Source organism: Rhineura floridana, chromosome 4 (assembly GCF_030035675.1).
Source record: "Rhineura floridana isolate rRhiFlo1 chromosome 4, rRhiFlo1.hap2, whole genome shotgun sequence".
Classification (NCBI taxonomy): Eukaryota; Metazoa; Chordata; class Lepidosauria; order Squamata; family Rhineuridae; genus Rhineura; species Rhineura floridana.
In genome coordinates this window covers 135,382,261-135,400,189 of record NC_084483.1, presented here as the reverse complement: position 1 = coordinate 135,400,189, position 17,929 = coordinate 135,382,261, and the positions used below count along the sequence as shown (strand labels likewise).

At 39.8% G+C, this 17,929-nt stretch overlaps 1 protein-coding gene across 1 annotated transcript in view; it reads right to left on the bottom strand.

Annotated features, from left to right (window-relative positions):
* Nucleotides 1–369: 369 nt before the first annotated feature.
* KCNK1 (potassium two pore domain channel subfamily K member 1) overlaps nt 370–17,929 on the bottom strand; it is a 39,793-nt gene continuing 22,233 nt past the window's right edge. The window contains exons 2-3 of the mRNA XM_061624513.1: nt 4,002–4,397; nt 370–2,575 (exon numbers count right to left, since the gene is read on the bottom strand). Of these exons, the coding sequence (XP_061480497.1) occupies nt 2,316–2,575; nt 4,002–4,397 (656 nt within the window). The 3' untranslated portion in view covers nt 370–2,315. The remainder of the gene's footprint in view (nt 2,576–4,001; nt 4,398–17,929) is intronic.

Below are 17,929 nucleotides of genomic sequence, written 5' to 3'. Positions count from 1 at the left end.
CCCCTAAATCAGTATCCGAAGCAAAGAACTGATCATGGCCTGAGTCTTGACCAGAAACTGTCTTAACCATCAAATTTTGCTGCAATTCAACACAGAGATGCCAATAGTATTAAGCATATGGGAACTTTGCACTGAATTGCAATTTTTCAATAGCTACTTTTCCCTAAACGTTTTATTAATTTTTATTATAATTTTTGTCCACAATGCAATGAGAATGAATTGTGAACAGAAACTGATGGTCCTGCACAATCAAAGAAGGTGGTCATTCAGCTCTGCCAGTTCTGGGTAAAGGAATTCTTGAGCATAGCAAAAAGTATGCTGCCATTTGCTGCTCTTAAGATACATCTGGACAATTATGAACACAAGCAATTAAGACATCACACAAAAAGGCAACTGGAGCCACACTTTATTCAACTTTGAACATTTGAAATAGCTAATAGCTAATATGTAACATAATATGGTATTTCAGCTTGTCTGCGACGTTCTGTGCTTTAGTATTAATCATCATTGCAACTGAGCACACTCTTTAAAAAAAGCAAACACCTGCAATCAATGCAACTTGTACCTGTTTCCTGGCACCAAGTACCATTAGACTTTCACTGCAAAACAGAATTCCATGGTACAGTATACTATGAAGGCCACAGCACTCAACCTACTTGTGAGCAGCCTCACTGAGATGGGTGGGCTGGGCCTATTAAAAAATAAGCACTTTAAAATTGCAATCCTACAGACTTACCCTTCCAAATTCATGTGGTCAGGAGTTAAGCCATTGTTTTCAGTGCCAGAGTTCTAGATTTTTCTTCTCCATAAAGAAAAATCTGTGGGTGAAGTTATCTTTTAACATTTCAAAGCTGAGTCAGTTAAATTCTGGTGATTTACAACATATGTACAATGTATAAATATATGTATATATTTATGTACACAAAGAAAGGTTAAACATTATAAACAGAACCAACTTAAGCTGTTCAAAAATAGCCACTTTGATGAGAACATGCAAATACACTATGCTTCAAATCAAGTTTAAAAAGCATCTCCGAGTTGTGTTTTCTTAAATATAAATTTCAGCTCACATAGATTTCAAAGCAGATTTATCAAGAGAGTCAACTTCCCTAGTAAAGGTATAAAATCTATTAATAAACACTAGGTATTAACTAAACCCATATACAGTGCTTTAGGTGATAGACTTTCAAGTATTTTTCTTTTCTCATAAAATTATATATATTTCTGTATTCGGCTATACTACTACTACTTTGAACAGATAGCACAATAACTCTGAAACCACTTGGCAATAAATGGTTTGAGAATCGCAGCCTGTGGGGTAAAATCAGAGCCAAAGGGGTGTTTGAGAATGCTAAGGAAGATGGCTTTCCCCTATGCTGTCCCTCCAAGTGTTGTATATGCTGGTGCTCATGGGTCCCTGATCCTATATCCACTGACATCAGTTGCAAAAGCACTCTTTTTGCTGTTTTTTTTTAAGGCCAGAAGGAAAGCACCCAGTTTGATTTCCTACAGGAAGTAGGATATAAAATTCTTGCTCAGTAACGAGGACTGGAATATATTTAAGGGTGAATCAGATACATTTAAAGTGTGCTTGGCATACAACAAAGAAGAGTTTAAATCACTTTTCATGACACTTTAGAATGTCTGTTTTTATCCTTACTGAGCCAGGCTTTGAAGGTGTGCAGCTGAGCTTTAAAATCACAGTAAAGTAGGCCACCCAGAACTGATATAATGTACTTGGCTCTGGATCTTTAGGCTCTGTGGGGGTGCAAGCAGAGACATAACCCACCATGCACTAACCCATACATCAGGGAATCTCACTGAAAGATCTGGCAGAGACTTTTTCCCATTTTCCAGGATACAGCAATATACCCCTCCAACTCTACGCTACTTGGAAACCTTTTCCAAACAGTTCTTCCAAACACTTCAGTACATCATTCATGTTTCAAAGCCGGAACTTGCAAATGGCATCAGAAACTTCCTATTTTGTTAGTAAGACACGAAAGTTTTTTTTTTGGAGGGGAGGAGGGGACTCAAATAGGCTGGGGAAATGAGAACTGAACTGTTCAAATCTAGTGAATGTTCCATGCATACAACATCGAGGGGTTCCCAGCTGCATGGTTTTTTTCAGCCAACATTCCCAGAATGTTGATTTAGCTGAAGAAAGCTTTATTTGGCCCATACATTTTAAAATGTCCCCAACAATGAATACTTGTAATATAGCATAGCTTTCTGCATCTCTAGTTTCATTAACGGTACTAGTTCTAACTGCAAGGATGTAAGTGCACAATTGATATTGAAATGGAAGCCCTTGGTTAATTGTTTATACAGCCGTCACAGTTAACTGCAGGTTGAGGAGTCACAAAAGGCTCATTTACTTTCTGATCTTCCTTCAAAGAAGCTGCCTGGTCTGAAATTGAAGAGAAGGACAGCTGGTCATGTTCTATTATATGCACTTGGTCCTCTTCCTTGTCCTTCTTCACAAAGAACATTTTCCTAAATTTTTTGAGCTCATGAAGCTCACAGAAAGTCTCTAGAACCACCAGCATTGCAATGAGGCCCAGCAGCAGATAACCTAGAAGGAAATTACAACAGTGTTTGAAACTGGTGTATTGGCAAACAGTGTGCTACAATACAAGGCTCTAAGTTGGAGATGTCTCCAAAATGGAAAGGGCTTTATTTATTTATTATATTTTATACTGCCTTTCAAGACACACACACCCTCAGTGCAGTTTATAAATAAAACCATAAAACAATAAAAATATACAATTAAGTGAATAGCAACATAAAACATTTCATCCAATAAATATATAAATCATAAAAATACTATCACCAACAGCTAAAACTACAGCTTAAAATATATAAATCATCATTTAGGTGTTTAAGGGTCTTTTGAAAACAAGAAGTCATTCTATATCAGCTGAAGCTTTTAAATAATCTTTCCCATGTGGATGTAATCAGGTATGAAGAACTGTGCTTTGAGCCACATGCCATAGAGAGGCATGCCTTTGATATAAATATATAGGATAGACATTGTGTAGCCACATCTACCCCTTTATTTTATTTATTAAATTTATATCTCACCCTTCCTCCCAAAAGAGCCCAGGTTGTTTGCATTTATTTATAATGCAGCATATCTGCCTTCTGTTCTTTCTCCAAAGAATTCAGTATGGTATTTTGGGAAAGATGAAGGGCCTCTCACATAGTGGGGAAAGGCTATAGCTCCATGGTAGAGTATCTGCTTGCATAGGGTTGCCAGGTCACAAGCATCCCAAACTCTGAGATTTCAAGGGCGGGGCCCTAGTGGTGACACTCCTCCATGCACCTTCCTATCCCCCCTCCCACTCACCACATTCTTTTGTCTGCATCCCATGTTGGTTGCTTACAGGTCTCCCTCCTGCTCAACCTTTGTGAAGGCCTGGGCTTGCTAGCTCCTGCCACTGCAATCCTGTGCATGACCTCTCAACCCCTCGCCTGCATTGAGGTGAATCCCCGGAGTCCCGGGGAGAACTCCCCAAACCTGGAGTCTCTAGGTCAAAGCTGGAGAGCTAGCAACACTTGCCTTGCATACAGAAGGTTTCAATCTTCAGGTAAGTCTGGGAGAGATTCCCGCCTGAAACCCTGGAGAGCTGCTGCCAGTCATTGCAGACAATACTGAGCTAGATGGTCCAATGGTTTGACTCAGTATATGGCAGCTTCCTATGAGAGCTACGCTGCGACTAGGAAATACCTAATTCCACAATTTTAAAAAACACTTTATGAGGAGTTGATACAAATTTCAAAAATCCATTTTGGACTTTTCTTTTACTGCTGCTATTTGAATAGCTGGACTAACACTACATTCTACACATAATTTAACCAGGGAATAAGCTACACTGGGCTCAATAGGCCTTACTTCTGAGTAGACATGTATAGGATTGCTCTACAAAAGAAGAAACATCACAAAAACACAGTTATGAAAACTATTCACCTCTTATTTATACCAACAATTCACTACTCACATGTAATTCCTATTTTATACAGCTCTCTGAATTTTTGGTTATAACCTTCTCCTGGAACATAGTCACCAAGGCCAATGGTACTCAGAGAAATGAAGCAAAAGTAAAATGATTCCAGGAAGTTCCAATCATCTTCAAGGACAGAAAATATTGCTGCTGGGATGAAGAAAAAGCACGAGACGGTAACAAAGCCCAGAATCACTGCATGGATGATGGCAACTATCTGCTTTGAGAAACCCCATCGAATGTGGAAATACAGCACAGGCCGCCTGGTAACATAGACTATAATGCGCTGCACTACTGCAGTCAGGAAAAGCAGTGTAAAGGGGATTCCAATGACAGAATAGATTATGCAGAAGGCTTTTCCTCCATCTGATAAAGGCACAGTGTGTCCATAACCTGTAATATAACAAGAAAAAATGGAAAAACAGACAAATCAGTGTTAGGTCCAAACCCAACACGCAAGTCGCCCTGTCAACCCCAACTCGCTTATTACACCCGGGAAGAGTGCGGAGTTGAGTGCAAATGAACCCACTATCAGAGATCAAGTAACATGAGACAAAAACCTTTGCAAAGGGGACCCAATACTTACAAGCCGAAGCAGGCCAGCATGGGGACCTTGTTTATTGGTGTTCAAGGGTTTATATAGGCTTACCCCGAAGTTTACAATATCGGGTTCACGTCATAAAATACAAAAGAAGCAATTGCTAACTGTCATAGCTTTGGGGCATATGTAAGGAGGTAAAGGGGTACAGGGGGAAGGACAAAGTGGAAACATCAAGACTATCTCTTAGACTCTATGTCTGCATATTTCGCATGTCCTTGAGATAAGCACTATGCAGGAGCAGACAAAGGCAACTATTGAGGGGAGGCCCAGCTGCAACCGGGCGCCCCCTAAACTGGAGACAGACATGATATTACTTTGCTTACATATCAAAGGAGTTTTACAAGTCAAGGTTTGTGGGACATTGGAACAGCGTTTGACATTCCTATGCAAGGCACATTAGTAACAATAAGCAAGGTTATAAGCATAAATGTGATACAGAAATGCATAGTAGGGAAGTTTCCAGCTTAAACCGGCTTTTATTATGCGAGCCACTGGAATGTAGGTAAGGGTCAGGTCACCAGGAAATAAACCGACATTTTATATCAAGAGTCAAATAAAGGCCACTTTGGTTCTATTTCCCATGATGCTCAAGCTGGTTTGGGTAGGACAAGTGAACTATAGTTTTACAAGCACTGGGGTTTCAATTTAACCCTAACATCAGTGAACAGCTAGTTTTTTAGGGCAGGACTGAGTAGAAGGAAGAGAATGATTTGCACCTGGAGCTCCTGATTGAGTCTGCTTTGTTCTTGCCCCACTCAGGTACCATAAAGCTGGTGCCCTGATAGCTATGAGCCCTTGGCTCAAGGTAAGAGCTCTTAGCCTGTGAAATTATTGTAGAGACAGACTGACAAGTCCTACTAACTTTGCTTGCTGGTTGAGAACTGAACTGCAAGAATTCCTGCCAAAAGAATCAAACTGTTTTGGTGCATCCTATAACCTCTAACAGTGCTTGGCCTTTGGTTTTAACACACTTTTGGAAAACTTTTGGAACCTGGGTCAAATGTAGACATTTTTCTGTTGTATGTGGGTATTGTTTAATGTATTGGTATGCTGTTGTGCTTTGCCTTCTAGATTATAGTTTTGCTTTGTAATAGTGGACATCAGCTCATTTTGCATATCTTCTCCTAGAAATATGGCCAATTCCATGAAATTGTAGTTTAATACATGGAATACTTTACCACACAGCAACCAATCACATTTTGCATCACTGTCTATACTTGGTTACAGATCATTTCTGTCTGTCATAGAATGCAAAATAAATGACAAAAAGTACATCTTGAAATCAGAAGAGCCATTTCTTAATATTTCCTCCAAACTCTTTTCTCCTGTAAGGACAGCTGAGGAAAATCTATGCCCATAACCAGAGGATTTTTTGAAGTTTCTAAAGCATGGTACTCACACTGGCAAAGAGCAAGCCATATCTGAAAATGACCAGATTTTGTCCCCTCAGCAGTGGGAGAAGCGATTGAAATCCATATAGGCTCACTGTACTGCAGCCACTATTTCCAATGTAACTGTTCATGTGATTCAAACTCATGTATTAGTTCATGCATGTGCAAGCATCTATGATGGGAAAATAACAGATGAGTATCTAAAACCCCTGTAAAAAAAAAAAGCTTATGGACAAAATCTAGTCATTTCAATGTGGCTTGTGGGTGGTTCTTTTTCTTTCACTCACCCCTTCCCCATTCAGTGTTAATTACCAATCAAAAATGTGAATGACTTTTTGCCCAATCCCCAAGAAAATGCAGGTTGTCCCTTCTTATAACAGTATCTTTCAAGAGAGCCAGTCCAAGACATCTAGCTACCTGAGATGGACAAGGACAAGATGGGCCCCCCCATTCCACTTATAAAAGCTGACCAGACAGGCAACAAGTTAGCTATACAGGTAAAGTGGCAGGTTGCATGGCACACCCAGTTCTATCAACTAACACCCTGCTGCTGCTCCATGCACCCAAGCATCTGCTGCCAAAGGCAGCTACCTCACTTTACCTAATGACAGAGCAGGCCCTTGTGACTGCCATCAACCCTAATTTTCTTCTCCTCAGTCTTCCTTTACTTTTCACCTTCTTTCCCTTTTCCTTACACTATTATTTTACAGATCTGACAAAATATTTAAAATTCTTATGCACCAGCATCAAATTGTTCCTGTGTGTTTTCGGTCTCAGGATGAGATTTCTACCCAATATATCTTTGCACAGGCATTAATATTTGGAGCATTAAGTTGCAAGACATTTAAGTCATATACAAAATCTCACCCACAATCTCTTGGTTATCTGAAATATGAAAGATCATGCATTTGGCAAAGCAAGTCTCCACATCATGTTCTGGGTGCTAAGGCCAAAACATTTGATCAGTCTATACATTCAGCAGAATAGCACCAATATAACTGCACTGCAATTCATGTTACATTTAAGTGACTTACATTTTTTTTAAGCAAGTTGTAAAACGTTATTACAGTGATTGGTGATCTCTGGCTTTGAAGTTCAGAATGAACTGTAGCTTTAATTCTCTTATAGCAATGAAATATCAAGGACTTGAAGTTGAATAAAGACTGAAAAGTTGGAACAAAATTGGTTACCCCTGTATTGTCATGTATCCCTCTGGTATCCTAGGCCCCAGGCAGCACCGGAAAGATCATTCCTACTCTCACCTGAGTGTCAAGACTTTGAAGGATCAAGTTACTTTAGGATTTAATCTGTTCTTCGCTCTTGTTAGATTAGATCTTTCTAACAAAATCGCCCCTTGAATGCGACTCATTTCCACACTCATTTGAAGTTTGCTTTTCAGTCAAGTTTCTAGTCTACTCATAAGTATGCTAAACCTAATTGAGGGCATGACTCCTTGGACAGCCAAATTAACAGTCATAACAAAATTATATAGTTCTGCTTTTTGTTGGAATTTAGACAATCTATTACTCAGAATAATTTAACATTATAAAGGACTGATACGTTTCCTTTTCAGCTTCTTTGATTATTGTCTTTTGGCAAATATTACAAATAACAAATAAAGTTCTTCATATTTTCCCCTGCAACACTAAGTCATGAAGCTTGAAAAGGACTTGCACTTGTTGTCCCTTATTCTAGGCCTGTCTCTCATTTGAGAAAATGTTCCATGGATGAAATCAATTGCTTAGACACCATCCCTCCCTTCTTCCCTCCCACAATACGGTCCAGAGACTAATACAGATGCTGTTTTGGTGCATTGTATGGAATTACAAGATCGTCTCTGCAATTTATTATGCAACAGTAAAAACTGCAATAAGGTGAGCACTCATGAGCTACATAGAATCAAAGTGGGGAAAATATGTGTCATCTATGATTAACATAAGAAAAACCCTGCTGCATCAGACCAAAGGTCCACCTAGTCCAGGGAACCTTTGGCCCTCCAGATGTTGCTGACCATTGCCCATGCTTGCTGGGGTTGATGGGAGTTGTCCCTCAGCAGCATTTGGACTCCCAAAGGTTTCCCAGCCCTGACCTAGTCCATCTATTTCCAGTGTTGGCCAGAAGGATACCCCTGAGAAAATTAGATACATGCCATGAAGGCGACAGTGCTCCCCCAATGTATGCCCCTGGCATTTCATATTCAGAGATGGGATGGATGGATCGATTGATTTCTGGTTTGCATCATTTCTGCATGTGTTAATTCATAAATCCATTCTATTTCCATTTCAATCTGCATTATTTTTATATGTATTTTTCACAAAATATGCATTTTTGTATGATTTTACCCTAGAATACATTTTATATGCATTTTGGTATGTTTCTTGAGTCAACAGCTGCATCACAAAATTTGAAGAAGTGTGAAAATCAAACCATACCTGCATTCCAATCTGTGCATTAGTTCTGGAAAAGTGAATCAGGTTGATTTGCCTACAAATGCAGAATGAACAAAGTTCTTGAGCATCCTTAATTCAGAGATATACTGCCTCTGAACCTGGAAAATCCACTTGTATCCTTCATAAATTTGTCTGTTGTATTTTTAAAGCAACCTTAGCTAGTGCCCTTCACCAGTTAGCAATGGCAACAAATTCCATATGTTAAGCAGGGTGGCAAACAAAAGCACTAAAAACACTTTAAAACATCATAAAAACAGACTTCAAAATATATTAAAACAACCACCATTGAAAACATATTAAAACAAAACATCTTTAAAAACATTGTTTAAAAAGTGTTAAAAACAAAAGGAGGTTTGAAAATATATTAAAAAGCAATTCCAACACAGATGCAGACTGGGATAAGGTCTCTATTTAAAAGACATATATACTCAAGAGGAAGGTTCTACTTGGGAGCTGGCCAGAAGCTGGCAGTCACTATGCATTTTTCCCAATCTCCTCTGGTCCATCTGTACCTATACTCACCACAAAGATTAACCACCCAGCAGTATGTCACAGAAAGGGGGCAGGACAATACCAGCTTAAACCTGACAAATATCAGAAAGACTAAAACGAAATGTTTAAAATACTTCTGGATGCATACAGAAAGGAATTTCTGCCAACTACCAAGAATATCTCTCAGTGTCCACCTGCTAGATGTGCTTTAATTACCAGTTGTATATGAAGAGCTCCTGATCATTCTTAAGGAGTGCAATGGAAATTAAAAATTAATAGCCAAATCTATTTAGGATTGAATTATATGCTTCAGTTTAGATACTGCACAGCAAGGAAACTAAGTGTGCTGAGTTTGCAGAATTGCAGAGTGCTCTCTCTGTGCTATCCCATTACTTACTCTCCGTCCACATTGGCTGCTTCTGAACCCCTCCCCTTCCCATTAACAACATAAAAGGATGGGTTAGAACATTATAGGCAACACCAAATCATTCAGGCTTGTGAAACACAAAAAATCATGAAGGACTATGAAATAATTTCTCCATAGTGGGTGAATTGGAAACAAATGGCAAATAAGATTCAATGGAGGCGATTCAATTCAATTATCTTTTTTCATTTGAGTGATCTATTCTGATCATTTGCAGATTGCTGCTCCTTCAATCACTCTATCTGTTTAAATCACATCAATTTCTGAGTTTCTTTGCCCTCCTGCTATCTGGGCTCCCCCCCCCCCGTGGTTCAATGCAAAGCTTTTTCCAAGGCTCACTGTGTAGAGCTATCTCTTCATCTTCCTATGAACATGACCTGTGGAAGACAAAGTGGGTCTACAGTATCTGAAGGAGTACATGATATTAGGCCACCCACCACATATTTAAAATAATAACTTTGATAAATGCACTGTTGAGCATGCTTCCGGTACATACACAGACAAATACCAGCTACACCAACAGAGAGAAATATGTTTTCTTTTGTCCAATGCAGATAAAATGACTAAGTGAGAGAGGGGAATACCAGCTGAATCCTAACAGAATATGGTCCAAGCTTCCTTATCCTGCTCATCTTGTACTATATACAAGCTCAACATGCAATGTCAACTCAAGCTGAACCATTACCGTTGCAATGTGGGTGTAATTTACAAGTTCATGGGAAAACATGCAGTCCACTCAATTTCAATAAGAAATTGAGGAAGAAGCCAGAGTCACTGCAATTGCAGTGATTTTTTAAAGCATGTTAAATAAAAGGCCCAAATTTTGAATTCTGTATCAACAAATGGTGCTTTCTGCTTTCTATTTGTGTAGAGATAGCAAGCATACTGATTTTTCAAACCTCATCTATAATGCTCAGTGTTTTATCCTATTGTTCATGAACAGGATGGTTTATAACAGATGCTACTGGAGGTCGCTGATTCATAGGGTTGCCGTAAGTCGTTATATGCCTTCAAGTCGATTACAAGTCACTGTTCACTTTTGCAATTGTTCATTCTGACCTCAACACATATTGCAAAGGCTTTCTCCAGACTGATTCTTGCATCTATAACCATTTCTGAAGACGTCAATAAGAATGTTCTTTCAAGTGTAAGGTCTGAAGGATAAAACTGTGTAGTTTTACAAATGCCAATTTCAGAGTTACTGTTACTATCCTGGAATACTATTTTGACTCTCTTAAGCCTTTCCCACCTCAACATTTGCAAAGTTGCAACTTTGTATTATATTTGCTCCTAAGTCTCTACAGTAGCCTAAAATACAGTCATGAAAGTAGACAAAAGTATTTTGAGCATTTCATCTCTATGCCAAGAAAAGTCTCACCTGCTTAATTTTTGCATTTTTAGCACTTATGAAAATAAATTGATACCCATAAACTCCAGATTTGGTCTTCTGAAAGCACAACAAAAGGCAGGGCAATCCGAAATGGGATTGTGTGGAGGGGGAAATGGAGTGATGGATCCACAACCACACCCCAAACCCTGCAGGCTCATCATAATGACAGCAAAAGGTAGAGACAGTAGTTCTTTTGTACTATGTTAGGCAGGTTTAGATAAGGGGCTCAAGAATCAGATCCTCAGGGGATGTGTAGGGCTTTGGATCCAATGGTGCCAAAGCCACCAATGTTTTCCCCATTTGGGGGCTTTCTACCTGCTGCTATAGGAGAACTGCTAGTGGTAGCAATCACCTGGGCATGGTGGGGCATCTGTGACACTTTCTCACCGCCAGTGGTGCATCTTTCCACTGGGGGGCTGAACATCCATTCTAGGTTCTTCCTGAATTATGAAGTGAATAAGGATGGTTCAGGTGAGATTTAAACATTCCCAAATTGGATTGCCCAGTTAACAATCTTGAGTCAGATTGGAGATTTCCTTAAGTCCCAAACTGATCTGTGGATTCAGGTGCCCTCAAAAGCTGCATTTTTAAAGTGACTGCTGGATTTTTAAAAGATGTCTCCCAGGGAGAAGAGGCAGTATTCCCAAAAATCTGTGGTGGCAGGTATAACTCCACCCCCTCCCACCAATGACCCTTGGGATAATATTCCCCACTCCAGTCTTTCCTATGGATCCATGGTCTTTTCTCCCACACCCCCTCCATCCCCTTATGATTCTTATTGTACCCACCCCAAATAGTAAAGTCTGCCCTTATAGGGCAACCACTGTAGCTATCATTCTGAAATTTGGCAAGCTGTCTCCCCTCAGAAGAGGTGACCATGCCTGCAAATTGCATCTAAGCAAGGCAAATTCAGAGTTGCCCTGCATGAAAACCGGACTTAATCCACTCTATGAGAGTTCCCATGACTGCAAATTTCATCCACTTCTGTGAAAAGGAAAACAGTGAAAGCAGTTTTTAGATTCCCCATTATACTGAAGAGGGATAAACCAGCTTCACTTTAAACAGATCTAATTTGGTCCCAAGTAACAAGATAAACTGGAAAAACAGTGTCTCCAAAACCCTTTGGACTGCTTCGTGAAGCTACAGATACAAGTTGAACCTTGTGGCCAGTGCACAATCTTAATACCAATAATACATGCTAATCTCCAGCCATTAAAATCTGGTAGTGAGGATTGCATTCAGAGGTGTATATTAAATCCTCTATTTATAAGCTGCAACTAATAGTTTCAGAATTTATACTTTCCAAAAACAGGAATACAGAAGGAGGAGGAAAACATCAAAAGATGCTAAAATTTCATAATCTTGTTTCCAAGCAACAGGCTTTCAAATAACAAAATTGCACCAAGGTAAATTAATATAACAGTGGCAAATATACCATTCTTTCCCAGAAAGTAAATTTAGCAGGGAAGCAATTGTAATTTCATGGCAGAATTAGTGAAAAGAATGTGTGTTTGGTTTTATCTGACCAGAAATTACAAGTAGGAACATAATTTCCATGGTGTAACTCTACAGTGTGTGGTGTATAGTTTTGATGACATAATCAAGATGGTGACATCAAAATGCACAAAATCATGAATATGTCTGTAAATAGTGCATGGAGTTTAATGTATAAGGTCTCATTTTGTAGGCATTTCACAGAGCTATAAATATGATCCTTAGAACTTTAATTCAAAAGTCAATAATTCTTATATATATTTGCATATTTATAATATCAACCGTATCTCTATATTAGTTTTGGGTGTTACACAGGTAATAAAGACAGAACAAAAATATTCCTACTGAAATTTATTTTGTGTGTGTGGTTAAATTGCATATTTAATACCTAATAGGTAAGTATTTTAATAGGTAATACGTTTAATAAGTGACAGTTTTATGAGCTCCTTCTGGAAGGATGATAATGATTAATAACAACAATGTAATATAATTGCAGTGTTAACAGCTGTATACAGTCGTTCACTATTGTTTACTAGAACTATTAGTCGTTACTGTAACATAACATAATTGTTCACACATTGCATATCCTAATAAGCTTTAGTCAACATGGTCAACATCACCACCACCATAATCAGGTCCAATGTGAGAATCAATTATCACACAGATAATCATTTTCTCCACACTCACATGTCTGCATACGGTAGGTTGTTGGCTAAGCATTTGCAGGGTTGACTGCATCTGTTCTTTACGCATAAACATTTGATCAACTGCAGGACTGAATCTGAAGTGCATGGCATGCCACAGAGAATGAGAGATATCTGTCCATCTGCCATGCTCCATCCATGTTCAACAGGAGATGGAATTGTGAGAGTCTTGGTCACCTTGGTTCCAGATCATAGCTTGGTAGTTAACCCTCTTCATTACAGGTATAAAACACATGATTTTTCTGCATATGCTCCTGAACTAACTTGACCTTCTACCATTACAAACCAAATCTAGGGAAAGTAGTGCATTTCTACCCAATAGCCAGGATGGAAGAAGCAAAATCAGGCTTTTGGAGTTCCCTTTGAGAAGTCTAGCTAGAATGCTATCAATTTACTCATTTATTGGTTTACTTACTTGCTAGGCAACAATCAATCAAGAGCTGTTATCAGGGTGAGCATCCAGCTAGCTAGCTCTGGAAGTTGCCAGACACAGCTAAATCAATAAATAGCACTCAACCACCAGCATATCTACAAGGAGTAGTATCCAGTGGTGTTTGTCCACTAATGGAAGGAATCCATCAGAGGAACAGGACAGTGAAGCAGTTTTGGGTATACTCACTCACCCTGCAGCTCCTGTGCTCTGGAGCAAATTTAGGAAGATGTACGAGCTGCGGGGGAGTAAGAATTGCCAAAAGTTGCCTCTTTGCCTTGTGACTCTGGCAAATTCCTTCCAGCAGCACATGTAGGACACGACCCAAGGTGTATAAAAATGGTCTGATATTTTATGATGGGCAGTATTTTCACTCAACTTCAAAATTTTGAGATGAACTATTCATTTCAATTTGCAGTCTACTTACCCTGAGGACTCTGATGTGCAACAATATTGTAACATAAAAATATTACAAGACATATTAATATTCACTAATAGGCAAAAAACCTTGTGGTGTAAGAACGTTCCCACAGCCCATAGATATTTCTATCCAACTTTAAAAAGCAGGAAAATTGGGCAGCTATAGCGAACGCACCGTGGAGCAGGAGACCTGACTTCCTCTCTGAGATATTGTACTGCCCGACAAAGTTGTCAAAATGCAAACACAATTTTTGGGTTGGTCTTTCATAGTCCAATCCACTTGCTGTGTAGCTTGGAAGAATTTGGTAACATGTGCCTCTGAGCATATGGTGAGTGGTGGCAACACCTGTCATCTCCAAAGATGGAGAATTAAAATTTTGTATGTTTGTTGGTGTTCTTACTTTGCTTCTTTCCTGTGTTACTGTTTCTACAGAGAATCTAAACCAGAAAATTTCATTTTCCTCATTATTCATTCTAGAAATCTGTGTCAAATTTATTTTTATTAATTTCAAAGCCTTTTTATCACTCAATGTCATATGATGGTGAAAGCAGCCTTTTGTGTTTCAAATTGGAGGTTATGTCCTATTTCTATTTTGGGTGCATTAACAGTGGAATCTGAAACTGCAGTTTGATGTAAAATCAGACTGATTACAATATGTTGCTACTTCAGCAATGACTCTAGCTGTTGGAAAAAAAAGGATGCATGTTTTCAGCCTGCTATGTTTAAACCACTTCATTTAAGGCAAGATGGGCATGGTCAGTTAAAAACATAGAGCACACTTAGAATTTTGCTAGAATATATTTATAATAATAATAATAAAATTTTATTTATGAGTCGCCTATCTGGCCGAATTAACGGCCACTCTAGGCGACGTACATTAATACAATAAAATACAATATACAATCAATAAGACCATCAATCGTCTAAGCACCACTCTACCAATTAATAACAACATTAATAACTAACCCGCCCCAGAGATCCCATAGGCCTGCCTGAATAGCCAGGTTTTCAAGGCCCGGCAGAAACCTATTAGGGAGGGGGCATGGCGAAGATCGATCACCTCCCACTGTTTTATCTTGTGCAAACTGAGACACTCCTGATGTCCACTGGAGACTATTCTGCAGAATAGTTAGTGCCATCATTCCACAATTGTTTTTGTAGTTTTTTTTAGTGCAAATTTTGCAAAGTGTTGCTGTACTTCACATATTCACAGAAATAAAAGCAAACGAAAATGATTTCCTATAGGAAACTTCACTAAAATTGCAAAGTAAATCAGACATATTTAAAGTGACTATCTGAACTATGTCAACTGTGTTAATAATGTTGCTTCCTCCCTGCTAAAACAAGATCAGTACAGCACATGTCTTGTTACTATTATTTGGGGTGACTGCAGGTGTTGCCACCACTCACCATATGCTCAGAGGCACATTACCAAATTATTCCAAGCTACACAGCAAGTGGATTGGACTGTGAAAGACCAACCCAAATGGTGTTTGCATTTTGACAAATTTGTAGGGCAATCCAATATCTCAGAGAGGAGGTCAGGTCCCCTGCTCCCCTGGTGCATTCACTATAGCTGCCCAATTTGCCTGCTTTTTAAAGTTTGATAGAAATATCTGTGGGCTATAGGTACATTATTAAGCTGCAAGGTTTTTTGCCTATTAGTGAATTTCCCTGCTTTTTAATCCGGGAGATAAGAAATGGGATCCTGTGCAAGTTTGCTGAGAATAGATTGATCATTTGCATGCTTATTGAGTTCAGTGGGATTTACTCCCCTGCAATCATGCTTAGGATAGGTAAAACTGACCACAAGGGATGGGGAGGAGAGGAGGAGGAGGAGGGAGGGGAGGAAAGGCAGAGAGGAGGACTGGGATGGGAGCAGGCAGGAGGCGGAGGGAAGGAGAAGGACAGGTTTGATCATTTGCATGTTTATTGAATTCAGTGCGATTTACTCCCATGCAATCATGCTTAGGATAGGTAAAACTGACCGGGGGGAGGGATGGAGGGCTGAAGTGGGCAGGGGAGGAGGAAGAAGGAAGAGGAGAGGGAAGGAGGAAGGGAAAGGGGAAGGAAGAAAAAGGCAGGTCTGATCATTTGCATGATTATTGAGTTCAATCAGATTTACTCATATGCAGTCATGATTAGGATAGGTAAAACTGACCATGGGAAGGAGGGAATTGGAAGGGGAGGGGGGCAAAGGAAGGGGGAAGGAAGGGGCAAGAGGGAGGGGATAGGAGGGAGGAGAAAGGAGGGTGGGTTTGGTCATTTGCATACTTTTTGAGTTCAATGGGATTTATTTCTGTGCAATCATGTTTGAAAATGGAAATGGACTGCCTCCAAGTCAACCGGACTTATAGCGACCGTTTGGATAGGGTTTTCATGGTAAATAGTATTCAGATGTGGTTTGACCATTGCCTTCCTCTGAGGCTGAGAGGCAGTGACTAGCCCAAAGTCACCCAGTGAGCTTCATGGCTGTGTGGGGATTTGAACCCTGGTCTCCCAGGTCATAGTCCAACACTGACCTGGGGGAGTGGCAGGGAGAGGGGAGGGGGAGGAGATTAGGTGGGTGGGCACTGGGCAGAAGGAAAGCCCCTTTCCTTTGCAAAAGGAAAACATTGTGAACAGTATCATTGCTTTTCAGCGTTTCCCCCACCTTTTTATTCTACAGAAGGCACATGTAGCCTCCTAGGGTTGCCAGGTACAGGGCCTGAGACTGATCCTGTATCATTAGGAGAAGAGGATGTCAGCCAAGTGCAGGTGTTCTTGCAACAATGTAATGGGATAAACCACAAGGTGGAATTCTCCCTCCCCCCTGCACAACTTTTAAAAATACAGAAGACCTCTCGGAGACTGGGCCTGGCAACCAAGTGGTCTTCTCTATCTTTAAAACTTGTGCAGGGGGAAGGGAGAATTCCACCTTGTAGTTTTTCCCATTAGAATGTTGCAAGAACACCTGCACTTGGCTGATTTTCTCTTCTCCTAAAGATATAGGATCAATCTCAGGCCCTTAACCTGGCAACCCTACCTCCCACCCAAACGTAAAACAAAGCTGTCCCTGGCCACATCCACACCAGGCCTCTATTACACTTTGGACAATCATGGCTTCTCTCAAAGAATCCAGGGAAGTGTAGTTAGTGAAGGGTGCTGAGAGTTGCTAGGAGACACCCAGTTCCCCTCGCAGACTTCAATCAGAGTGGCTGACTGTTAAATCATTCTCTCAGGGAAATAGGAGTCCCCTCTCAGCACCTTTCACAAACTATACTTCCCAGGATTCTCTGAGGGAACCTGTGACTGTCTCAAGTGAAATTAAGTCTGGTGTGGGTGTGGCCCCCTGATTAGCCAAGCCCAGCAGCTGTGAGGCTTTTAGAATACTGACAGTTGGTCCTTACTGAGCATGCCCCATTTTATCATAGGGTTCCAGCCAAAATTTCTTAAATTAATTAAAATTCAGCCAGGCATTTTTTTAACTTTTAAACTGCAGAAGATGAAGGTCAAAGTATGGGGCAAGGTCAGTATTAGGATTACATGGCTAATTTTTAATGAATTTCAACAGATTATGAGAACTCTCAGAGAAAAAAGTCCAAAAGGGCTCTGGGTTTTTTCACTCCCTTTTTAGACTTTGAACTCTCTATCCTCTCTGACTGTTTTGTGTATCGCCATGAAAATTGAGAGGGTTGTTAAGCAAGCGTTTCTGAGTTCAGGACTGTAAGTTTGGTAAGGTTTTATTTTGAAATGAGCTTATGGGAAGCATCAGAATGGCATGGGGGGTATTTTCAATTTAACATTGCAGAATGTGAAAAATCCACGCTGGCTATAGTATAGAGCCACTCTCGTGGCTGTATAATAAAATACTAAAATGAACACCAAGCCAGATTAAAAAAAGAAAATCCTGCATATGGTTCTAGAAGATGTTCCTGCACTGTGACTCATTAAATCTTAGTTGTGCTTCCTACAGGCTACAAAAACAAGAATGTGTTAATATGAAGCTATTAATTAGCGGCACTTATCTTGTCTAGAGCCGAACATAAAAGGAATACGGTGAGTTGAGTGTTTCTCTGAGGCAGTAAGATGAGTTTAATACTATGCTTTTTCATCTTCTGTAGCAGCATTTACAAACATACATCAATT